At 41.9% G+C, this 24,305-nt stretch overlaps 1 protein-coding gene across 6 annotated transcripts in view; it reads left to right on the top strand.

Moving 5' to 3' along the window:
- BACH1 (BTB domain and CNC homolog 1) overlaps positions 1–23,491 on the top strand; it is a 37,685-nt gene extending 14,194 nt beyond the window's left edge. For 2 of the 6 annotated variants that reach the window (XM_029939080.1, XM_029939078.1), the window contains exons 2-5: positions 4,177–4,470; positions 5,968–7,311; positions 8,965–9,171; positions 19,772–23,491. In XM_029939080.1, the coding sequence (XP_029794940.1) occupies positions 4,237–4,470; positions 5,968–7,311; positions 8,965–9,171; positions 19,772–20,209 (2,223 nt within the window). In that variant the 5' untranslated portion in view covers positions 4,177–4,236 and the 3' untranslated portion in view covers positions 20,210–23,491. Of the gene's footprint in view, positions 1–1,163; positions 3,703–4,176; positions 4,471–5,967; positions 7,312–8,964; positions 9,172–16,463; positions 16,541–16,850; positions 16,928–19,771 lie in introns of those variants that run through there. The other 4 variants (XR_003908539.1, XM_029939081.1, XM_029939082.1 and 1 more) reach the window with 4 other exon arrangements.
- Positions 23,492–24,305: the final 814 nt, after the last annotated feature.

Below are 24,305 nucleotides of genomic sequence, written 5' to 3'. Positions count from 1 at the left end.
TGTAGAGTTTTGGCAAGGCAGAAGTCACTTCGATGTGAGAGTATAAATTGGTGGGGATGTAGAGGGGCTTGAGGGGGATGAAGATTTTGTTGTTATTCCTAAGAGCAGCTGATACTTAACTGTTTGTTAACTATGGGCCAGGCACTATGCTCAACCCTTTACCCTCACTGCCCACGTAAACCTCCTGACAGGCAACCCAGCGAGGTGCTGCTGCTGTACGTGTTTTACAGGGGAGGAAACCAAGATCCAGCAAGGTTGATCAGCTTGCCCAGAGTCCTATAGCTAGTAAGTGACAGAGCTGGGGTTTGAACCCAGACACTGTGTGATTCCAGGTTCTGTGTGTTAGCCACTGGGCATGCATTTTCCTTGTATGAGATGGCGCTCCATTAGTGGTTCTTGAAATTGAGTGGATCACAACTGGAATTTTTCTTTTTAATGGAACAGAGTAGAAATTAGAATACTTTGCACTAGTAAGGATAAAATACTGATCTATAAAATTTTATTACCACTTTTTCTTTTATATAACTGTATTTGTACATGTGTGAGTTTGTAAGCTATTACAAAAGGCTGGGCAGCATTTGTCTAGACAAGAGCCAGTGATGGCTTGGACTAGAATTGTGCAGTGTGGATGAAGAGAAGTGGGTCTCTGTTTAGAGGTGGCAGGTCTCAGTAAGAGATTGGTTACAGGGGCCAAAGGAAGTGTCAGCTGAGTCCCAGGTTTCTGCTGGGGACAAGAACGGTCATGGTGTGCATGGACTCAGTCCGCTCTAGTGAGACACTCTCAGAGGGGTCCTCCTGGGTGGCCACCGCACTCCCTGGTTCTTTGGCTTCTCTCTGCTGCAGCTGATGGGGCTTGAGGTTGGCATAGCACCCAAATCTGCATCTCCCAGCCAGTCTGTAAGATGGCTGTGAACTTAGGAAGTGATCTGTTACCCGACACCGCCTAAACAGGAGGGTTAAGCCAAGAATAAATTCTTTGTGTAATTTCTTTTAAATTTTTTAATGTTTTTTTTTAATTTTTATTTATTCTTGAGAGACAGCAAGAGCAGGGGAGGGTCAGAGAGAGAGGGAGACACAGAATCCAAAGCAGGCTCCAGGCTCTGAGCTAGCTGTCAGCACAGAGCCCGACATGGGGCTCGAACCCACAAACCGTGAGATCATGACCTGAGCCGAAGCTGGACGCTCAACCGACTGAGCCACTCAGGCGCCCTTCTTTATGGAATTTGAGGTGAGGAGTGAGGGTCACACAGACATGTGTGGGCTGAGAGCAGCTCTAGAGTGAAGGTATGGAATCTGTTTTTGCCCTAGTTTCCTTGGGAGCCAGAGAAACTTTAGGTTTCAAGGCTGCAGTGTTAAAGAGTCCAGAGTCCTCTTTTTGAAGTTCAGGTCCAGTTCATTTGCTTGTGGCTTTCTGGGAGGCCCATTTCCCTGTTCTCATGCACAGCCTCTTAGTAATAATACCTGGCTCCCCACAGGACCACAGTGACTTTTGTACTGTGTGTTGAGCAGATACTAGCTGGAGACAGATACGGACTAGTCAGGTGCTTGGTATGGATCCTCATTCTTTATCTTATTAGTCTTTTGGCCATGGTCAAGATACTTCTCCCTGAGCCTCAGTTTCCTCATCTGTACGTTTGGGACAATACAAGAGCACCCATGTCATAGGGCTGTGGTGAGGAGTAGACGCGGTAAACTGTGTCGGCCCCTCAGCCCAGTGCCTGGTGCAGAATGAGAGCTTAACAAATATTTGTTGTTAGTTGTTAACTGTTTCTAGGACAGTTTCTCAGGAGACTTAAACATACTTAAGAACAGAGTCTAATGGGAAGAAGCCAGCATAGAGAGTTTGGACCTAAGTGAGAGAGGGTATTAAGGGACTGGATTCCAGAGAGGCAAGGATGGTAGGAGGTCAAGAGTAGACTTTAAAGGGGTGTTTTCAGCAGGAGAGGGAACCTGTGGAGGTGGTGGGAGGGTAATATTTTCTGAGATCGCGTCCGAGTTAGAATTGTCTGCTGGGAGAGACACTTACTGAAAGTGGCATCTTGGGAGGCTGTTGTGGACAGTGGGACATCGGGGCACATGGAAGACTGGATGAGCCACCCTGAGACCCTGAAATTGCACACTATTAACTTACAGTGACACCAGCCTATGTGTTTCTACAGTTTTGCTTGGCTGTGCCGGGTTCGGCCGGATGGCGAGATGTAAAAGTAAGATTAGTTTTAAGGGTTTGCAAGGCAGATGCCAGGAAAGAATAAAGAGGCTGGGAACGTGGGTGCAGGGACATGCATGGTGAGGCAAACTGCTGAGTCCTGCTTGGCTGCGGAAGGGGTACAGAGAAGGTGGAGGGCAGTGGTCTGTAATACACATGCACACACACACACACACACACACACACACACACGGTACATAGTTCCTTTGTTAGTTCATCCTTGCTATTCGTAACATTAATTCTTCGCGTTGATAACTGAAATGTTAAGACCAACTGCTAAAGGGAATTTACTACTCTTTCAAATGGGCACAATCCAAATGTCGAGTTAGTTCTAGTACATAATTTTGAAGTTGCCCTGATTTCGTGTGGTATGCCAAATCTGTAAATGATAGGTTGTGATCCTTAACGTTGGGTAGAGTTTAACCACATAACGGGACATTTCATTTTCATTGACTACTTCTGAGGAACTTACCACTTAGGCTAAATTGAGCACTTCAAAGATAGCCGCATAAGTAGAATAGACTTTATAGATGCATTTCATGTGTTCGTGACTAAATCAGCCTGTCTCTGAGGCAGAAGTCACCTGTGATCTGAGCCTGGTGTGCCTGAACTTTGGTAGTTCACATTTGTCCTTTCGTTTTTGTTTGAGGAGTATAGCGAATCGGGAAACAATAACGTTCATTCTTCAGTCACTGAACTTTCAAGGACCTTCTTGTTTCCAGCAGTGAGTGAGTTCAGAAGAACAAAGCAAATGACCAGGATGATGACCTGTGAGGAGCTTCTCAGCCTGATCCCGCCGTAGTGGGGTCCACACACACACCTTGGGGTTGCTCACCACTGGCCGTTGGTGGCTGGAAGAAATATTTAGAACTCTTTCAGTCTCTGTATGTTTTATAACATGTAGTATATATGGATGGTAGTACATGGCTGAAATACGAAGATATACGTATGTTGTGGCTATCCTTTTTTGCTTGTAATGTGTATATGATCAAAAAATATTTGGTGGTTATATGTTGGTATGTATTTTTAAATGTATACATTTTTGACAACCTATGTTTGAACATTTTGAGGAAACTTAAGAGTTTCTATGTATGGTAAACCATGTTCTTAATGATGAAGTAGTTGTACTTATTGCCCGCATTTTTAGAGTAAAGTAGGACTTGTTATATAAAAAGACTTGTTAAGATCTGGCTTGACAAATTTGAGTCTCTTTCCCAAGAGATTTGCTTCTTTATGTTGGAGGAACTTTACCTTATGTACCATGTGTCCCTTGTTCTAAAGAACCAAGGGCTCCTACCAGCTGTCAAATGTTGGAAAACGGAGCCTGGAGAATGGTTGAAGGCCACACCCCCGGTCACCCATCAGTCCCATCCCAAAGGGTGACCTCTGGTGAACTATGCTCGTGTGTGCGCGCACACACACCCCCACTGACATCATAAAACAACGGGATTGGAACGCCACCCAGCAATTTCCTGGACCCATTCTCTTTGCTCATTGTAGGTGTTTTCTCAGTGTGAAATGTCTCACTTTCAGAGAGCTGTGAAATCCTTGGTTCAAAGAGTTCTTCCCTCCCTCATCCTGAGAACCCTTTTTCCTAAAATTAGATAAAAAACTAAGAACTGCCACAAAGAACCTATTTTAAATGTAATAAATTGAATAAGGTCTAGGTTCTCTAGAGGCTTTTGTTTTCGTTTTTATGTTTCTGATGAGTATAGTAACTTATATTTGACATTCTCATTAAAAAAGTATTTTAGGGGCATCTGGGTGGCTTGGTCGGTTAAGCCTCCGACTCCTGATTTTGGCTCGGGTCATGATCTCACGGTTTGTGAGTGTGACCCCCACATCAGGCTCTGCACTGACAGTGCGGAACCTGCTTGGGATTCTCTCTCCCCTCTCTCTGCCCGCCCCCCCCCCAAAATACATTTTTAACAAGGTTGTATTGAAGTGAAGTCTCCCATGTGTATTTGCAGGTTTGATGACGACGAGAAGCATGCTCTCACTGGACCGCCCGGCGCCGTGTGTTACGCAGAATGTCTCTGAGTGAGAACGCGGTGTTTGCCTACGAGTCTTCAGTGCACAGCACCAACGTCTTGCTCGGCCTCAACGACCAGCGGCAGAAGGACGTGCTGTGCGACGTCACCGTCCTTGTGGAGGGCCAGCGCTTCCGTGCCCACCGGTCTGTGCTGGCGGCTTGCAGCAGCTACTTCCACTCGAGAGTGGTTGGCCAGGCCAACGCCGAGCTCAGCATTCCTCTGCCGGAAGAGGTGGGAGACGGGTCCATGTTGCCGAAGTCATCCTGGGTTTCCTTGAGTCGGACCTAATTAAATCTCTTTCCTTAAACCTTATTTTTAACTTTATAAAAGGCAGAGTCATAAAGTTAGAAATAAAACTGTGTCCTGTCCTGAGGTCCAGTGCCCAGGTTCCGCAGCAACTCATTTCTTTAACTTCTTTTCTAGAAATCATGATGATGTTGTATATATAGAATTGTTAGTTTGGGATGTCAGTTAACAATATTTATTGAGCCGTTGTATACCTCGGCCCACCATTCTGTTACTTTTTGAGAAAATGACCAAAGGAGGGCACAGCCAGGGGATTAGATCTTGGGAGAGGTCGTGCTGCGTCTCATTCTCTTCTTTCGGACCTTTTCCTGTGATGGGAACTGAGTTTCTACGGTTCTAGAAATCCTCCGTGTTTCTAAGACACGGCCTCATGGAAAGTAGGCACACCGTAAGTGTTCTCTTCCCCCTTCTTTCTTGAGATTGTGTCTGTGCATTGGTAGAAAATAATGGATTTGGTCTCATAATTATAGAGCCTAGTTTTACCTGTCTTTTTCCCACCAGCCTGTTGGGGAGCTTGGGCATCTAAATGTTCCTATCCTGCCTCTAAGGGACCTCTCACAGGACTGGAAGGTGCTGGGTACACGCAACTCTTATTAGAATTGCCTTTTTTTTTTTTTTAAGTTTATTCATTCTGAGAGAGAGAGAAAGAACCAGTGGGGGAGGAACAGAGAGAGAAGGGGATAGATGATCCGAAGTGGGTTCTGCATTGATAGCAGTGAGCCCGACGCGGGGCTTGAAGTCATGAGCCATGAGATCATGACCTGAGCTGAAATTGGACGTTTAATTGAGCCACCCAGGTGCCCCTGGAATAGCTGGCATTTATGTAGTTAGTACCTGCAGCTAGAAGAGTGTTGAGCCTTCGAAGTTGTTAAGAGGAGTTTGGGCAAAGTATGTAGAGCTTGTTTATGGCAGGGCTGTGTGGGCTGCTCTGTGACAGGTACTAAGTCTATAGTTTAGCTTATCCCAGGCATCCATACTTCCATGAGATTGTATCAACAGTTTGGAGACTCCACAGGTTGTCGGTTCAGCGGCAGAGCTCAGCACGCATAGTGCAATGCCAATGTAATGATAAGAGGGCCAACTCTAGGTTAGCACTGTTTTTAAAAATTAGCAACTCATCCCATAATGGCCCTGTTTGATGTCTTCACCTCATGTGAGTCAGACCATAATCCATGTGTCATTAAGAGTGGAATCTATAAAGTGGAGGGTACGGGTCCAACGAATGGGGTGTGGTAAGCATGCTTTTCCGGACTCCTAATCAGCATTACATTTTCTGGAAGAACATTTTTACTAACCAAAGTAAAACGCCTGTTTTATAATGATGACAAGTAAGTTCTTCATTGCTGTATTCCCCTTCTACTTTTATTTATCCATGAGACCACTTTCAAGTGATGCATTTGTTTTTATTTTGTATGTTAACAGGTGACAGTTAAAGGATTTGAACCTTTAATTCAGTTTGCCTACACTGCCAAACTGATTCTAAGTAAGGACAATGTGGATGAAGTGTGCAAGTGTGTGGAAATTTTAGGTGTTCGTGATATCGAGGAGTCCTGCTTTCAGTTTCTCAAATTTAAGTTTTTGGACCCCACTGCAGACCAGCAAGAACGCCTCAGGAAAAAATGCATCCCCACACACTGTCAGAAAGCAGACCTTAAGTTCTCACTTTTGGACCAGAGGGATTTAGAAATTGACGAAGTGGAGGAATTTTTGGAAAACAAAAATGTCCAGACTCCGCAATGGAAACTGCATAGGTATCAAAGCAACGCGAAAGTATCATCTCCTCTACAAGACAGTGCCAGTCAAACCTGTGAATCCATGTGCTTAGAAAAGGATGCTGCTCTGGCTTTGCCATCCTTATGCCCCAAATACAGAAAATTCCAAAAAGCATTTGGAACGGACAGAGTCCGTACCGTGGAATCCAGTGTCAAAGACATTCATGCTTCGCCTGCTCAGCCAAACGAGACCTCTGAAAATGAATGCCTGGCAGTCCAGGACTGTGCAGATCTGCCGGTGACTTTAAAATGTGAAGAAAGTAAGTTAGCAATGGAACATGAAGAAACCAAGAAGACAGAGCCTGCTTCTCAGTGCGCATCAGAAAGGCCAGAAGTGTCTCCTTTCCCCCACAATTCTTCTGCAGCCCCTCACATGCTCTATTCGCTGTCTCTCTTACACACCTACGACCAGTATGGTGACTTGAATTTTGCCGGAATGCCAAACACAGCAGTGTTAACAGAAAAGCCCTTGCCGGGTACAGATATTCGGGAAGAGAGAACGTTTGGTGAAAGTCAGGATTTACATCTGAAGTCTGACTCCGGCCCCAGGGAAGACAGCAGCCTTGCCTCCAGCGACCGGAGCAGTGTGGAGCGGGAAGTGGCGGAACACCTAGCAAAGGGCTTCTGGAGTGACATCTGCAGCACAGACTCCCCTTGCCAAATGCAGTTATCACCTGCTGTGGCCAAAGATGGTTCGGAACAGATGTACTCGCAGAAACGGTCTGAGTGTCCCTGGTTAGGTATCAGGATCAGCGAGAGCCCAGAACCGGGTCAGAGGACTTTCACGACGTTAAGTTCTGTCAACTGCCCTTTCATAAGTACTCTGAGTACCGAAGGCTGTTCTAGCAATTTGGAAATTGGAAACGATGAGTATGTTTCAGAGCCCCAGCAGGAACCTTGCCCGTATGCTTGCGTGATTAGCTTGGGAGATGACTCGGAGACAGATACTGAAGGGGACAGCGAGCCCTGTTCAGCCAGAGAACAAGAATGTGAGGTGAGGGGGAAACGTGTGTGCTGCTAAGCCCTTGTTTTACCACTGGTGATCAGGGCATTTACTCTGGGTCAGCTCCAGGGGCACCCCTGGAGATCTGTGAGCAGGCGCAGGGAGGGAGGAGGACACCCGGAGACAGTTCTAAAACTGGGTGATCAGTACCAAGAGAGTGTGATGAAGTGTGAAGGACTTCTGGGTTCCTGTATTTCAAGCGGGTGTATTTGTTTTTGTCGTGGAGTGGGTTCACACATTGGTTCTTTAACTTTAAATCAAATGCCCCATCCCAAGAGGTTAAAAAAAAAAAAAATGATGGGAACCTGGTAACTCCTGGAAAAAGGCCGCATACGTTCCAATCTTGGTCATTGCTGCAGGATCTCTGGACTTGGGACTAGTTACCTGGCAATGACTTGGCAGTGACTAGGTGTAGGAATGTAGGAGAGTTTTCTCTGCCCTTGTTTTTCATAGCCATTCATTTTTCCCCTTATTTTTCCTTAGCCATTCCAGCCGTTAATTTAATGTCTTAATAATTTGGCACGAGTTACCTGAGGCCGGTATGGGATTAACCTTACCACGCTTGATCTGTGTACTTTGTGCACAGATGTCTGCTTGTGTGTTGGATACTTTTTTGTGAAACATTACCGTAACTCCAGTGATAAGAAAACCTTGTTGGTTCTGTATCATTTTCTTTGTTTTCTCGCTCTTGGATGACATGGGTTTGAAAGAGTGACAGGTTTGTTTTTCTTTTCCTCCTTGACTTTGGAAGGAGATTATTGGTGATTTAATTAAAGAAGTAATGTGTGCATGAGTTACACCTATAGATTTTTGTATGACATTTATAAATCCATATACTGGCTTTTAATTTTAATTTAATGGAACTGTGAAAATAATGTTAAAAGTAAAACTTTTAAGAAATTGTAGGACATTTTGTGTAACTAGTTTTTGTAAGTTTGAAAGACAAATTAAGTAGGTTGCCAGAAAAATTGATCAATGTTTTATGTGCATAATTAAATATAAGTGTCCCACAACTTTGTCATTAAAAATTATCTTAAGGTTTCCCAAATTTAAGTATGTTGAAGATGATGTTAAAATATTCATTAGATTTTTCTAACCATTTCTGAATTGGCAAGTGAAAAAGTGAAATGTATAGATTTTTGAGTTATGTGAAACTACCATTTCTTGACAGAAAAATTAGTTTTCTAAAATGCTTGCCAAATTACTAGTGTACTTATACCAGTGTTAAATCGGTGCTGCACAGTAATATAAATCAAAGTATAAAACAGACTTTTTTTTGGTTTGGTTAAACACATTAAAGCACTTTAGAAAGATATCTGTGTGTTAATTAACATGCTCGAGTAAAGTAAGTTCTATTTTTTTATTTTAAATACATGAGTATTTGTGTTAATGCTTTTATTTTACTAAAAAAATCTGTGTCTCAATTTACATGTCTTCTGAACCCTCTCTAAAATAGGCTAGAAATATCAAATTATCAGTCTTTATTATAAGGGACTATATGGAAACTGGGAATAGAGGTCTGCTTTTTTTTTTAAGGTCTAAATGAAGTTTCCTGGAAAATATAGATGTAGATCTTCCTCTTCCTAGATATATGTATAAGTACATTACTCAGCGGCAGTTACTAATGTTTATTTTATGTTCTAGGTGAAACTGCCATTTAATGCACAACGAATAATTTCACTCTCTCGAAACGATTTTCAATCCTTGTTGAAAATGCACAAGCTGACGCCGGAGCAGCTCGATTGCATCCACGACATTCGAAGGAGGAGTAAGAACAGGATCGCTGCCCAGCGCTGCCGCAAGAGGAAACTTGACTGCATACAGAATCTGGAATCAGAAATCGAGAAGCTGGTGAGTACACGACCATCCTGTTACTTAAATTCCACTACGTCCACTCAGTTATTCTTTTTTGTAGAGGAAACAGCTGTCTCAAGTCCTGAGTCAGATGTGATGCTCAGTTATACATTAATTTCAAAATTCACTAATTACCATTTTAAGAAAATAAGTTATATGATGTTTTTAGAAAGCTTAGGAGAGAAAAAATGAGTTTTCATAGACTATTTTATTCTAATATTCTGCATCTTTAGTGTGATATGCTATTAATACTTAGTATATATGCTATTAATATCTAGTATATAATAAATAGTAAATTTTTTTTTTTTACTGTCTACCTAATTCTTAGTGGTTGAGTAGAGATTGAAGAAATTCTGAAACACTGTAATCTCTTTGTACTCAGTTTGGTGTCTATAAAAGCTAATGTTCCAATTGTCCGTTTAAATGAACCGTAGACTTGAATAACTTGTTTTGGTCAATACCAGAACAAATAAACCAACTTGGATCTTTCGTGTAAGGGAAAAAACTCATTGGCTGATCTGAATAGAACATTCAGGATCTACTGAGACTCTCGAGGGAGAGGAGTGCTTACTTTATTGAATCTTGTTATTTATTCCAGCATCAAAACGCAAATTAATTGAAAAATGGATTAACTTGCACCCAGGTCTCTCTGTTCCCTAGTGTTTGGTGGAAGCACGCATTGTGTGAAAGACACCTCTGGGGGTGCCGCTGTAGTTACAGCAGGAGATCAGCGCCGGAAATCGCAAAAACATTCTTGGAATGTTTAGTTTGGAGCCTTTGTTAATTATTGGTGAAAGTTTGAAATTGTGATTGTAGCAAGTTTTCAAGCACAAACATTGTAGCTGTGAGCAGTCAGTCAGCAATATTTTAGCAGAAAGAACCTGTCTGGGAAAATGCATTCTTATTTTGTGCTGTGCCAGGTTGTTATGACGATGTGATTTCCTCCATTCAATTCATCTTTGCCCTCATCAGAAAAAAAGGAAAGAATAAAAAACCAGTCTGTTCCTTTATGTACCTTCAGAAAAGTGGGAAAGTAAACATTTATTTTGCATCTATTGTGGTCAGTACCCTGTTTACCTGTTGTATTCATTTGGACGCTGGCTGTGAGAAACAGAAACCATTTTAATGAATGAATTTGTTGTAAGGACACAGGTTTGTCTCATTCAGAAGCCAGAGCATGGAGCAGACATTGTACGTAGTGTAGAACGAGAAAGCGGGAAGCTGCCAGGAAACCTGAGATTCTTCTCTGTCAGCCCGTCAGTGTGCCCCTGCTCACCTTGAACACCCCAGGTGACTGTGTGCTGCCACGTGCGTAGGGGAGGTGTAGCTGCATGTGGTTCCTGAATAGTCTCACTCTCTTCCAGGATCTAGTTCAGACGGATACTACAGTTTTAGTTCTAAATTCCCAAGGAGGTGAGCTTCTAATTGGCTTATTTCAGCTCAGGGGTCCTCTTCTGTGACACAAGAGGAGGGACCAGTAGCCACAACCCAGCTGCCACGAGCCCACCTCTGTGCAGGCAGAGCAGACCGCCTGCCTGGGTGCTCACCCGGATGTGCACCCGTCCGACTGCGCTCAGCTCAGTCTCTTTCCACTTCCCAGTATCATCAGAGAAGACATGCTGGCTGGCTTTGTTTTTTTCTTTCCTTTAGCAGAGTGATTTTAGCTTCCTTGGTCTCACTGCCCTGTCCATACTACTCTCTGTTCTACTGATTTTTACAGGCACTCTCTAGTTGCAAAGTGTAAGGGCCACTTGTAAAGTTCAGTCCTGTGACAGATGTCTCTCTCAGGTGAAAATAAGCAGAGAATGTGTTACTTCTTAGCTTATAGGAATAAGAAAACTGGCCCCTTTCCCGAGAGTAAAAGAATTTGAGCCTTAAGTTATTTTATTACACTAAGAAATTTACTTGTAATTTAGACCCTGGTTATTGGATGATGTTTTGAGTCTTGTCTTTTGTAAAGAGAGAAGGACCAGCACTAGTTAAGAGTGGAGAATTTGAAGGACTCTGACAGATGTGCATTTTTTAATTGAGATTATGCTTTCTGGAAACATGGCCAGTAGACAAGCAGTATTTCCCAGTATTTATAGTCTGAGTGGTATTTTAGCAAACCTATGTAAGGGAAATAACTTGTTTCATAATTAAACAGCCATGTTAGTGTAGCCAATAACTGGTCAGGATAACATATAAATGAATTCACAGTATGTATTGCCCTGATCTGGTGATACTTAGGTGAAGGGCCCGTATTTTAGGAAGCTTTATCTTTGGGTATTGGCTCTAAACTTTGCAGTTTGTCCTAAGAGTAATAGCATAATAGATTGGATGGATCAACACATGGAAAACAGTGTTTTGGTAAGAATAGTGATTCTAAAATGTCTTCAAGGTGGATCGGTAGGATAATTATCATGTATAAAAGATATTCTAATAGTCTTAATGTGCTGTGAAAGCCAACAGATGATGCTGGTTCAGATTCAGTAAATTAATGGGTTGTATTTTTCAACAAGATGTCCTGTCAGAATCTAAATAGAACCTTTGAAGAAAAAGAAAGATGTGTATTTATTTGGTGGATATGTTGATCGTAGTTACTTTTAGCATTTGTGGTATGTTAGAGGTTAGGGGGTGCGGGTTTCTTCTTTTCTAGAATATTTCTTGAGGAATTAGGAACTAATATGTTTCTAATACCATTTTGGTCTCAAGGAAAGGTAACCTTGAAATGAAGGGAACTTTAGTTTTCTTTTTAATTTAAATTAACTAGTTAATTAACGTATCGTCTTGGAGGGAGCACGAGTGGGAGAAAGGGGCAGACAGAGACGGGGAGACAGTCTCAAGCAGGCTCCGTGCTTAGTGTGGAGCCTAACATGGGGTTGGATCCCACAACTCTGAGGTCATGACCTGAGTTGAAATCAAGAGTTAAACACTCAATTGACTGAGCCACGCAGGCACCCTGGGAATTTAGCTTTCTAAGGAAAAAAAAAAATGACCCAAATGTATTTCTCTTAGACGTTATCAAGTATTGATTGGTATCAACTTAGAGTGATCAGAAATCACAATATTCACAAAAGCACTTGAACTCAGAGTTGGTGTGTTGAGATTTCATTTTGTTTCACTGCTTTGGTCTGTTGTGATGATGTAGGAGTACAAAGACCTTATCTGTCCTTAGTGTTTTATATCTTGTGAAGATTGTACTACTTTATTAAAAGTAAACCTGTTTTGGGGCGCCGGGTAGGCGGTTCAGTCAGTTAAGTGTCTCACTCTTGGTTTTGGCTTAGGTCATGATCTCACGATTCATGAGTTTGAGCCCTGATCTGGGCTCTGCACTGACAGCAGATTCTCTGATTCAGCAGATTCTCTATTTGGGATTCTCTCTCTCTCTCTCTCTCTCTCTCTCTCTCTCTCTGCCGCTCCTCTCTCTCTCTCTCTCTCTCTCTTTCTCGCTCTCAAAAATAAATAAATATTAAAAAAAAAATCTGTTCAGCCACATGCTGCTGGCTGCTTTACCCACACACATACTGCCATCTCCAGACACACCCCGTGGGCCCTTCTGGAACTTGCCCCTTGCCACTCTGTGATACCCTCCAGCAGCACAGTGTGGTCTGTGGGCAATTGGCATCAGTGTTATCTGTGAGGGTCCCTTTAAAGATACACGTTCCTAAGAAAAATACTAGAAAAACTAAAAAAACAAAACCTCATTTCTTCTACCCTAAACCTGTGGGCGGGGCCTACAAGCATGTGTTCCAGGGTAAATATTTCCAGGGTAATAAATCTTTGTTCACACTAGAATTTGAAAGCCTGTTGCACCAGGACACAGAGGTCTGATGGAGGCTTGGGAGTCAAACACTCGGAAACTCTGCCTGGCTACTTGGTAGTTTTGTGGCTTGGTGAAAGTGTCCTACCTCTAATATACCCACATTCCCTTATTGGTGGTACGGAGACCTCACCAGTCACCTCAGGATTGGCGCCCAGATCACATGCCATTGTACCGCGCAGCACATGCTCTGCGCCCAGCGGATGTTCGTAGTATATTTTAAATCTCTCTTCTTTCTGTGAACATCTGCCAAGCATACTAAATGTTGTGCGAGTTACCAGGAAATCGAAGATGACAGAGATACAGTCCTTGCCAATAAAATGCTTATATTCTCTTATGTGTCCTCATGTTTTCCTGCAATTCATCTTCCTCCCCTGCGTTCTGAAAACTTCAGGCTTTCAGAAAAGCTAAATGAAGAGTGCACTGAACAGCCTTGTGTGGATTCAGCAGTTATTTACATTTGTCACGTCAGCTTTACTTTTCTGTTGGTCTTTCTGGCCAGGTGTGTGTCCCGGCTCTGGCTGTTTGCTCTGTCCGTCTTTGTCTCTCTCCTTGTCCGTCAGTTTTGGTCTCTTTCTAGCCACAGTTGGTTGATCTTGGTCTCACTGTCCTATCTCAGTCGGTCTCTGTTGCTCTGCCTTTATTTTCTGATTCATTTAAAAGCTACCACATTATGACATTTTACCTCTAAATACTAAAACCTGCATCTCCTAAAAATTGACATTCTTACATATATTTATCACATATCCTTACCAATATTTTTATCATACCTGAGAAAGTTAATAGATCCCCAGTATTATAATACTCCCTATTCAAATTACCATGATAGTTTCCCAAATAGATTTCATATATATGCTTTTTAAAAACATTTCCTACAAACTCGGGTCCATTCATCACAGAACATTTGGTTATGCCTTTTTAGTCTTTCAACCTCAGACCCTCACCCCACCTTTTTAAAATCATAATAACCTTTTGAAGAGTCCAGGACAGATTTCTCATAAAATGTCCTACTTTTAATGTTTATCGAACTCTTTCCACTTGGTTATAACGTCTTCCTCCATTCCTTCTATTTTACATGAACTGTGAAAGTATAAGTTGTTGAGTTGAGATGAAACCTGAGTTGGAGTTGTGTCCTTCCTGGTACGCCGCCCGTCAGGGCCACTATGTCAGAGTGTCCCACCTGAGCGGATGGGAATTGCCAGATCATTTTCAAGATTATACATTTTTTTGCTTCTGTAATTATTTAGTAATCTGTGGTAATACACAGGCACTTTAGGAATATCCTCTTCCCCACGACTCCTACGGTTTTTGTTTTCTAGCATAGGTTGGTGGCCTTGACAGTGGATGTTGCAAAACAGTGACCTTTCTAATTCTGTGGTTCTACTTACACACATGCTTGTTACTTCTTTTATTTTTACCCACTTGTCTGGTATTCCTCTTGTATTTATTTTTATTTTTTTTAATATTTTTATTTATTATTGAGAGACAGAGAGAGACAGAGCATGAGCAGGGGAGGGGCAGAGAGAGAGGGAGACACAGAATCTGAAGCAAGCTCCAGGCTCTAAGCTAGCTGTCAGCACAGAGCCCGACATGGGGCTTGAACCCACAGACTGTGAGATCATGACCTGAGCTGAAGTCGGATGCTTAATCGACTGAGCCACCCAGGCGCCCCTGGTATTCTTCTTTTAAAAAGGACTTTTTTTTCCCTCCTGTGTTTCCTCCCTCCTGCCATGTTCCTTTAGTATCACTATGGACTTAGGGATTAATTTTTTCCCAATTTAATTTCTCACAACCATCATAGTCTTTAGTCTTTTTGATGTTGGTATTTTTTCAGAATTGGCCCAAGAGAGCCCCCTTAGGCTAGCTGCTGTGTCCTTTTGACATGACCCCATTAGTGCTTCTGTGCTGTCTAGAATAATCTGTCACAGGCTCACCCTGTACTTTGCATGTCCCAAGATTTGGGATCCACTTTCTCCAGAATTGCCTGCTTTCTTTAGCCTGCTTGCTGCTGGTTTTGCTCCTTCTGGACTCCTTGAGGGGACAGAGCTGGGGAATGTGTGTGTGTGTGTGTGTGTGTGTGTGTGTGTGTGTGTGTGTGTGAACTCAGGAGTGCATTCAGTGTATACATCGCCTTAGATAAATAAAAGTAAAAAAGTGTAACAGAAGCCACGAGTCATGTAGATATTTTCAGTCAAACTGTAGCAGTATGTATAGCTCTTGTCTTTGTTTCTGTGTTTGTATTTTATCTCTTTCCAGTACAGGGAAAAATACTGGCTTCAATGAGAGGAGTATGCTTATTGTTTGCTTTATGTGAATATAAATTTTTATAACGTAATGATTACATGTATATAAGTATAAAGCAAACAGTAAATGTGTTATTAAAGTAATAGTAAACATTATATATGCTAATATAAAGCAAATAGTAAATATAAATATTATAGTTATAATAATTATGATTATGTTAAAAATATATAATCATATATAATAGTCACAAAATTACGTCAATATTACTATTAAGAAGCAGATTAAGTAAAAGTTAAGATTTCTTTGCCATTTTTTGTCCTTAAATGTATTCCATAGTGGGGCACCTGGGGGGCTCAGTTGGTTACACATCCAGCTCAGGTCATTATCTCTCAGTTCGTTGGTTCAAGCTCGACATCAGGCTCTGTGCTGACAGCTCAGAGCCTGGAGCCTGCTACTGATTCTGTGTCTCCCTCCCTCTTTCTCTCTATCTGACCCTCCCCGCCCACACTCTGTTCCTCTCTCTCTCTCAAAAAGTAAACATTAAAAAAAATTTACAATAGATGTATTCCATAGTATTGAAATTTAAAATTTGTTATTTGAAGTGATATTTTCTCCATGCTAGCAATTTGATATACATGAAATTAATGTTTCTGTTTGTATTTATTACTATGATTTACTCTTTACCTTTTTTGTGTAATGTTTGAATGTATAAAACATTGATATGGTTCAAAAGTTAAAACTGTGTTTAGAAAAAGCTGTACTCCAGGGGCACCAGGGTGGCTCAGTCGGTTGAGCACCCGGCTTTGGCTTGTGGGTTTGAGCCCCGCGTCGGGCTCTGTGCTGACAGCTAGCTCAGAGCCTGGAGCCTACTCCGTATTCTGTGTCTTCCTCCCTCTCTCTGACCCTCCCCTGCTCACACTGTGTCTTTCTGTCTCTCAAAAGTAAATAAAAAACATTAAAGATAATTTTTTAAAATTTTAAAACAAGAAAGAAAAAGCTGTACCCCAAATGCCTTGATCCCATCCTCTCCCTGTACTGTCTTCATAACTCTTTATTACTCTCTAATTTTTTTCTTGTGTTTCTTTTCTAAAATCAGGTAGTATTTTATGTTTATTCTTCTGAGCCTTTCTGCTCCATGAACAAATTCTATATGTACTTTTCCGTACTTTCACTCTTTTCACTTAAGAAGTGATTTCCAGGAAATATTTCTCTTAGTTCCCAGAGTCTCTCCTTCCTTCTACAGCTCTGTATATTCAGCTGTGACCGTGGCGGAGTATCACACCAGGCTCATATTGGTGGACATTTGGGACGCTGCAGTGGGTACTGTGCACGTTGTTTTTTCATGTGGAAGGAGGTGGGGCTTTAGGAGAGATCCCTGGAAGAGAGGTTGTTGGGTCAAGGGTAGATACATATGTAACTTTGTTAGATAGGAATGAATTCTGCTCTGCTGGGATTTTGTAGCATTTTGCCTTCCCACCAGCCTGGTAGGCGTCTGCCCCCAGCCTCTGCACAAAGTTTATTGTCCACTTTGGGTCCTTTCCAGGCTGATAAGGAGAACTGGTATCTCAGGGTGGCTTTTACTTCTGTTTCTCTTATGAGTGAAGTTGACATTTGTACTCCTATCTTTAAGGGCCACTTGCATAGTTCCCTGACCTGTGGGTTCAGAGGTTTTGCATCATAAGGAACCACCAATCACCATTGCTAGTAGTGAGTACTCTTTAACCTAAACATTGTCACTGTCAGCTAGCCCTTTTGGTGCCAAATTTCTTTCACTTTTTACCTTTATTGGAAGAGTTCTATTTAAAATATTTTTTAACTTCTTATATTTGAGTGAATATTGTACTCTAGCTGCTGAAAATGTGGGTTTGGATGGGAATTTGTTGTTATAAAATGCAGAATGGTACCAGAACACCAATTTTATTTTTCTTCTAGGTCTGTGGTTAAAGCCACAGTACCTCAAACTCATGCTTTATACAATTGCATTATAAGAAAGTTAAGATATATTGTAGAAATAGGTAGCTGGATGCTGGTAGTGAGGTATGTTTAGGAGGTATCTTTAGTAAGATATCATGAAGTAATTAAGTTGAATTACTTTTATTTAGTGATCAGTTCTTTATTTTAAATATTTATTTATTTGTTTATTTATTTATAGAAAGGGAGTGGGGAGGGGCCGAGAGTGAGGGAGAGAGAGAATCCCAAGCAGGCTCCGTGCTCTCAGAGCCAAAACGGACAGCAGAGCCTGAACTCACAAACCATGAGATCATGACCTGAGCCGAAATCAAGAGTTGGACGCTTAACTGGCTGAGGCACCCCTTAATAATCAGTTATTAAAATGAATACTGTTGAAGTAAATTTGTGTTTTAAAATTAGAGTGACCTGGAAAAATTTGCTAACTGCCTGGAAACTCACCTGTGTAGGAGTTAAAGTGCAGAGGCACAGCCAGGGGCATTTAATTTATAGAAATAATCACGGTAGAGTTCCGGGTAGAGTACCTGTTGGTTTTAGTTGTAAAGAAAGGAGCAAGTCATCTTGTATGGGACATACTTAAAGAGTGTAGTCATGGCACCCTTTATGTAGTAGGGCAGAAGTCGGGAGGATGTTTAAGATCGCGTCGGTGCTTCCCTGAAGAGATAGAAGTTATAAAATATTTGTCATCTTCGTAGTATCTATAGGTTAAATAGCATTTCTCATTTCTGGAAGAAAGTCCAGATTTTCATTAATTTGCTTACCCATGTTTAATTTAAGAGACCAGTCAGCAGTTAAGATTTCATCTGTCACTGTGTAGATTGGAGACTCACCCCAACTTTGATAGAGGAGTTTATGACTGAGTATTGTGACTGAGGGAAAATGCTTCTTATTTTCTTCTGGACACTTTGGTTCCATCTTCATTTGGATTGGCTTCTGAGAGGTCATAAAAAGAAGTGGGTGATGATTTCAGGAAATGCGTTCCTTCTTGGATAGGTCGTAGAAGGCACGCTCTTGCCCTCTTGGTACCTGCAGACTCATCTTATCAGAAGCCAACAACTGACAAACCTTCTGTTTTCAAAAATGTATTTCTCTTCTGTTCTGTTACCAAGAACATTGGTCTTGGTTTTACTTATTTGTTCATTTGTATATAAAATGTATCTATTCTTGACTATACCTGTATTTTCAAAACAGAACATTGTATAAAGATCTGAACAAATTTGAGAATACTTGACAAGATAAAATTTACTGTAGGACTTTATATTCACTGCACATTTTCTCAAAATATTATATGACCTTGAAATATTTAAACAGTAAGTCCAGTAATTGGAGTCACATATTTTTTTGGAAATCTTTTATGTAAAACAGTAGCAGCACTTTTGTATAAAGCAAATTTCTTTTTACCCTTCTAGTTTTTCTGCTCCAGAAAAGAATCTATTTAAGGGATGGTCATTGTGGACTATCGCTCAGACAACCTGTCTAAATGTTAGCTCTCCAGAGCCCGCCAGCCGGCAGAAGGCCAAGAGCGCTGTCCTAGAATCCACGGGAGAAAACCTGTGACCTTCCACCAGCATTCATTGGCTCTTTATTTATAAATAGCTTGATTATTTGGTCCTAGCTCACACTAGGTAAGCAGCAGTGCAGCAGCAGACCAGGAAGGATAAGGTGGGACATTGACGGAAAGACTTAGCAGCGGCAGCAAGTGACAGTGGACAGAAATGCAGGAACCAGGAAAAGTTTGAAAGCATTCTGTGGCAGGCTTTCCTGTTGGGATGAAAAAGTTAAATGGTAATAATAACAGGGACAAAAATAATAATTAAACATAAAATTCATCCCTAGGTTCTTCACCCCTCAGCACCTCACTCTCTAGTAGCCTTCTGACTTTGGCCGTGTAAAACTCTCAGTCCCATCTGGAAAATGGGTTTAATATTACTTAAATCCACAGAGTCATGGTGGGAATGGCGTAGCTGAGACTGCGTATTTGAAAGGACTTAGCACACTATCTGGGACGAAGTAAATGCTCAACAAATGCTAGTCACGGTTAGGATCCTGCACTGACTTGAGCTGCGGTACTTCTGACCGGTGTGCTCGTACGTTGTGTGGTTGGATTCCTTCTCAAACGTCCAGTCCACGTTCGTTTACAAATGTAAATCCAGAAAGCTCTGAAAACCTGGCAAGTTTGCCATGAACTGGTTTGACAGAAAAAAACTGATGCAGACTGACAGGCTGTTGTCAAATCTTTCTCCTACTCTGTGCATTATTTAATATTTTAATGTGTTTTATTTAGAGTCATAAGGATGTTTGATGGTGGGGCACTGCCCCAGACCCTGCTGGAGGGATTTCCTGGGCATCCATATTGCCTTTCTAAAATCTGAAAAATGCTGAATCCCAAGATCCATCAGAGTTTTGGATGAGGGATTATGGGCCTCTGGGTTATTTAATAAATTTCTGAATTGAGTGGAAAGTACAAATCCTTGGTGATCTTATTTAATGAGAAGCCCCAGTAGACCCGAATGTTTGGTTTTCTTAGAAATGTCCACTGAGTCACTAAACACAAGCCCTTGTGTTCTCTTTCCCACCTCACAGCAAAATGAAAAGGAGAGCTTGCTGAAAGAAAGAGACCACATTTTGTCCACTCTGGGTGAGACGAAGCAGAACCTCACCGGACTTTGCCAGCAAGTCTGTAAAGAAGCGGCGCTGAGTCAAGAACAGATACAGATACTTGCCAAGTACTCCGCTTCCGATTGCCCACTTTCGTTTTTAGTTTCTGAAAAAGGAAAAAGTACTCCTGATGGTGAACTTGTGTTACCATCCGTTTTGATTTTACCTGAGGGGCCCCCGGCGGTGCTGCCTGCCGGAGAGCCGGGCCCTCGCCATGCCAGCGCCAAGGGCTGTGCGCCCAGCCCGGAGTCCCGGCTCGCCGCTGCCCCCGAGCAGGCCGGCCCCGCGGAACCGGGGCGGCCCGGGGGCGGCATCTCTGATTTCTGCCAGCAGATGACGGATAAATGTACCACTGATGAGTGACCTCGCATTCACTTCCTGCACACCATCTCATTCTCTGCTGCAGTTCTGACGTCTTAAGATCATAACACAGCCTCTGGCTCTTAGCAGTATTGGCTCTAGGCCCCTGGGAGGGAAGTCCTCTGAAGCCAATCCTGACTTGCCCTTGATTTCCATGAGATGCAGAAACTCCATGTCCCCCGGATCCTGAAGAATTTTAAAGAATAATTGCTATTAGTAGTAACTCTTCCAGTATGCAAAATAAATTTGACACTGAGAACTGCAGCGTATCAGAGGTTTAACAACCTGAAGCGTCCGCAGAGTTCCTATAAAGAAGTGGCCTGCGGAAGTTCCAGAACCTGACCGATTGCACTACACTGGTTTAAAAGGAAATGCCGCCCCCCCCCCCGCCGGCCCCAAGTAATGCTGGTAGAGCTCAGCTCTGTCTTGAAGGGGGATGTCCCCTGTCTCGGGACATGTGTAGAGCTACAGTGTGAGAAAGACGTCGTCCTGCCTGCATCCTGGAGCCTTGCTCTTCTCCCACTACCACCAGGGCTTGCTGGGCCTGCACTGCGGCCCCGGAGTGCATTGGGAACACGCAGGGGACAGAGGCACGTGGGTGGTTGGGCAGAGGCTTCTGCTGCTCCTCAGTGTCGACCTCAGAAATGCTGGCTGCGTAAACAGAGAAGTGTCATTCTCCCTCCTTCCTTTTTTCTCTGCAGTATCCTCCACATCCGGGTCCATCATGATCTTTCTGGTTCCTGCCATGCTTGTCCTTCTGGAAGAAGGAGGACTTGGGACACAGTGGCATAGAGGGGGCGTGCCGGCAGCACTGTTGTGGGCTCCCTGGACGCCCGGAGGGCTTCCCCAAATAGAAGGCTGTCTGCCGTGCCGCCACAGGTCACCACCTGTGCAAGAACACCAGACATCACGGGGAAAGAAAACTGCTCGCGTTTATCGGGAGTGGCAGTTCATTCTCCAACCTGTTTTTGAAGTCCCGCGGTTGACTTGTAAGCAGCATTATTGTAGATGAAAACGTACCCGCACACAGCTGTGCAGGTTTGTAAAGTAGGATGGAGCTCAGGCTCCTTCCGTTGTGGGTTTGACTCTGGAAACCAGACTTCATCTTCTTCACTCCCCCAAATCTGGTGTAGAAGGGCACAGAAATGACTTTGACTTGGGCATTCGTAATCGGTCTTTGTGTTCAGTCAATCCGTTTTAAAACAAAGCTTTTATAGTCTCTGCACCCCAACATTTTGCAGTGGCTCGTAGCCATTCAGGTGTTACACGCTTGAGAGTCCAGTAAACCTGTGGACTACGAACCTTCTCAACAGTTGTGGTTTTTTTAAATTGCATATATTTACATTTGCAGAACCTAGTTTTAAAGGGCACACAGGAGTAATTTATCATGTTTGGATTGGAAAAGTAGTTAATTTCACCAAGATCAAGATACCTGAAAGAGAGGCTTATCGATTGCATCCCGAGTCTAGTGAGGGGCCTGTGTAGTAACACGGGAGTCGGGCGTCCGTCCGCAGGAGGGCGTCTGTAGCAAGCACACCTTTGCCGTGACAGCATGTGGGGACCAGCATTCATATTTCAGACTAATTTATCCAACGTTACCCTTTTCGAGGGCGGGGCAGATACTGCTAGTATCTTTTCAGTGGCTTGCAGGTTATCTCTGCTGTTGACTTAGTTGTAAGAGAAAACTAGTTGGGCTTGTTTATTTTCTAGAGGCTTTTCTAAGAGTAACTTGTCAGGGAGAATACTTCTATGATCATGCATCCCATACTACAGAAGAATTGTGTGTGTATACCTATATATATAGAGAGAGATATTATCCCCATGTACCTAGCTCTTTGATACTTGTAATTTAAAATTTTAACTCCAAAATATAAAATAATATAAAAACTTTTCTGGTTTACAAAATGTAAAATCTTATACAAACCAATGGAATCCTTGATTTCCTACCTCAGTGTTGACTCAGCTGTTTGTCCTGTCGGTTTGCGTCTGTGCAGATGTCCCGTAGCCTTTCGCTCTAATGGCTACTGTAAATAACTGCTCTGAACGGTCATCTAATGTTTTATGATACGACCTAGGTGTCTCCAGAACCGAAATATGCTTTTTAAGACACTTGGTTTAGATTTCTCTCTACATATAGTTTAGCATTAAGGGTTTATTTTGATGATATTCTGAATATTGGCCAAGTGTGATATTTTGTAAAATACAGCATTACTTTTAATAGCCAGCATGTAATACAAGTAACCACACTACCTCATACCTATATGATTTTCAAATTGTAATACAGAGGGACAGAGAGATAAACGATTTTATCTTTGTTGTTCAGCCATAAGGTAGGGACATTTTCTATATGTTGCATAGCATTACACATTTATGCCTATTTTAACATTAACTTCTAAAGAAGTTTTTTTCTAAGAAAGTTTGTTTTGAATTTTTTTTTTGAGGCTGCCGAAGACAAATGACAGGATTATGTATATACAGTGTATATCTTTTCCTTCATGCAGAATTTTGGAATGGTTGTTTTCAGTTTGTATATGGCATATTTACACAATCATTGTTCCTTACTTTATGAATTGGCCTTCTCAGTGCTTGATGGTTTTTAAAAAAACTGTTATGTCTAACTCCAGAAAATAACAGTACCTTAAAATTGGTTTCCTCATTTGAATTCTACAGCCGTAGCAAATAATTTGTTAAATTGATACATTCGAAACACATAGGGTTATAAATTAAATCTTGGTTCTCCATCTGTAAATTTTAAAACCTAACTGTAGCCTAATGCTTAACCATTAAATATATTTGATGCAGTAGACAATACAGGTTGTATGTGAACACTTCACCACATTTAACAACCTGGGGAAAAGATCAAACAAACAAATGGCAATGCTATAATGAATTCTCAGGTGAACTTTTTTCCGTTTTGGAACATCTATTTTGAATCTGTAAATATTTTAAGTGTTTTATTAGGCATGTAATAAACTATCCTTTGAAATCTATTAGGCAGATTGAAAATTTAAAGCCATAATGGTAAAAGATGGCATCCTGATGGTAAATAAACAGAAAAAAATAACATCTATTGATTTTTTTTGTATCTTTCATAATATAATTTTCTAATACAATAAAACCACTAAATTTATATATCCAGATCCTGTTAAGATTATGTTTCATTAAAAGGCAACTTTCATAGTATTTAATAAACATTCTTTCTAATGTGCTTATCCAAATATAGCAAAACCATAAATGCTAGATATTGGTGATAAATTGACAGATAAATAAAATTATTTAAAATGACTTCTAGTTGAACAGAGTTGTACATTCCATATTCATTTTCTCACCTCTCGTGAAATTACTAATTTTAGTCTTTTGATCAAAATCAGTATGATGGCATTTGTGTGAGAGAATCTTTCATATTTTATGATGCCTGAGGAAAAGTATTTCCAGATGGTTTGTAAGCACAGATTTTAGCCTTGCTACTGTTTTACTTAATCTTAGTCTTCAGATAGAGATGTAGGATTTTTTCTTTCTTTATTTTTGTAAATATTTTTATTTTATGTTTTTACTTTTTTGAGATCCATGGTGTGATCAGGGGAGGGGCAGAGAGAAGGAGACAGAGAATCCGAAGCCAGCTCCAGGCTCTGAACTGTCGGCACAGAGCCCCATGTGGGGCTCAGACTCGTGAGCCATGAGATCATGACCTGAGCTGAGGCCGGACGCTCCACCAACTGAGCCACTCAGGCGCCCCGTGCAGGGCTTTTTAAAGGGGGTACTATATTAGTTCTTAATTTTTAAAGACTGACCTACTGCGTCCCCTCTACCAGGTTCCATTCAGCTTCCAACCATGTAATCAAGCTTTGAGCAGCTGCTCAGAGCTCCCAGCGATCTGGACCATTTGAGAAATAAAAAGGTGGCAGGTGACATCCACCCTGCTGATGGAGGCTGGGTTGTGGGACACAGCTTTATAGCTGCTTTGCCCAGTGAATTCGCTAAAAGCGAACTCGAATGAGGCAGACTTAAAATTTTTAGGCCTGCGAAAGCTGCCTCTGAGGGATGGTTTCTTCCACGGACGTAAGCTCTCCAGCACCAGTTGTGGACAAGGCCCGAGGCA

Source organism: Suricata suricatta, chromosome 5 (genome assembly GCF_006229205.1).
Source record: "Suricata suricatta isolate VVHF042 chromosome 5, meerkat_22Aug2017_6uvM2_HiC, whole genome shotgun sequence".
In the NCBI taxonomy this organism is placed as follows: Eukaryota; Metazoa; Chordata; class Mammalia; order Carnivora; family Herpestidae; genus Suricata; species Suricata suricatta.
This window is presented reverse-complemented; position numbering and strand designations above follow the sequence as displayed.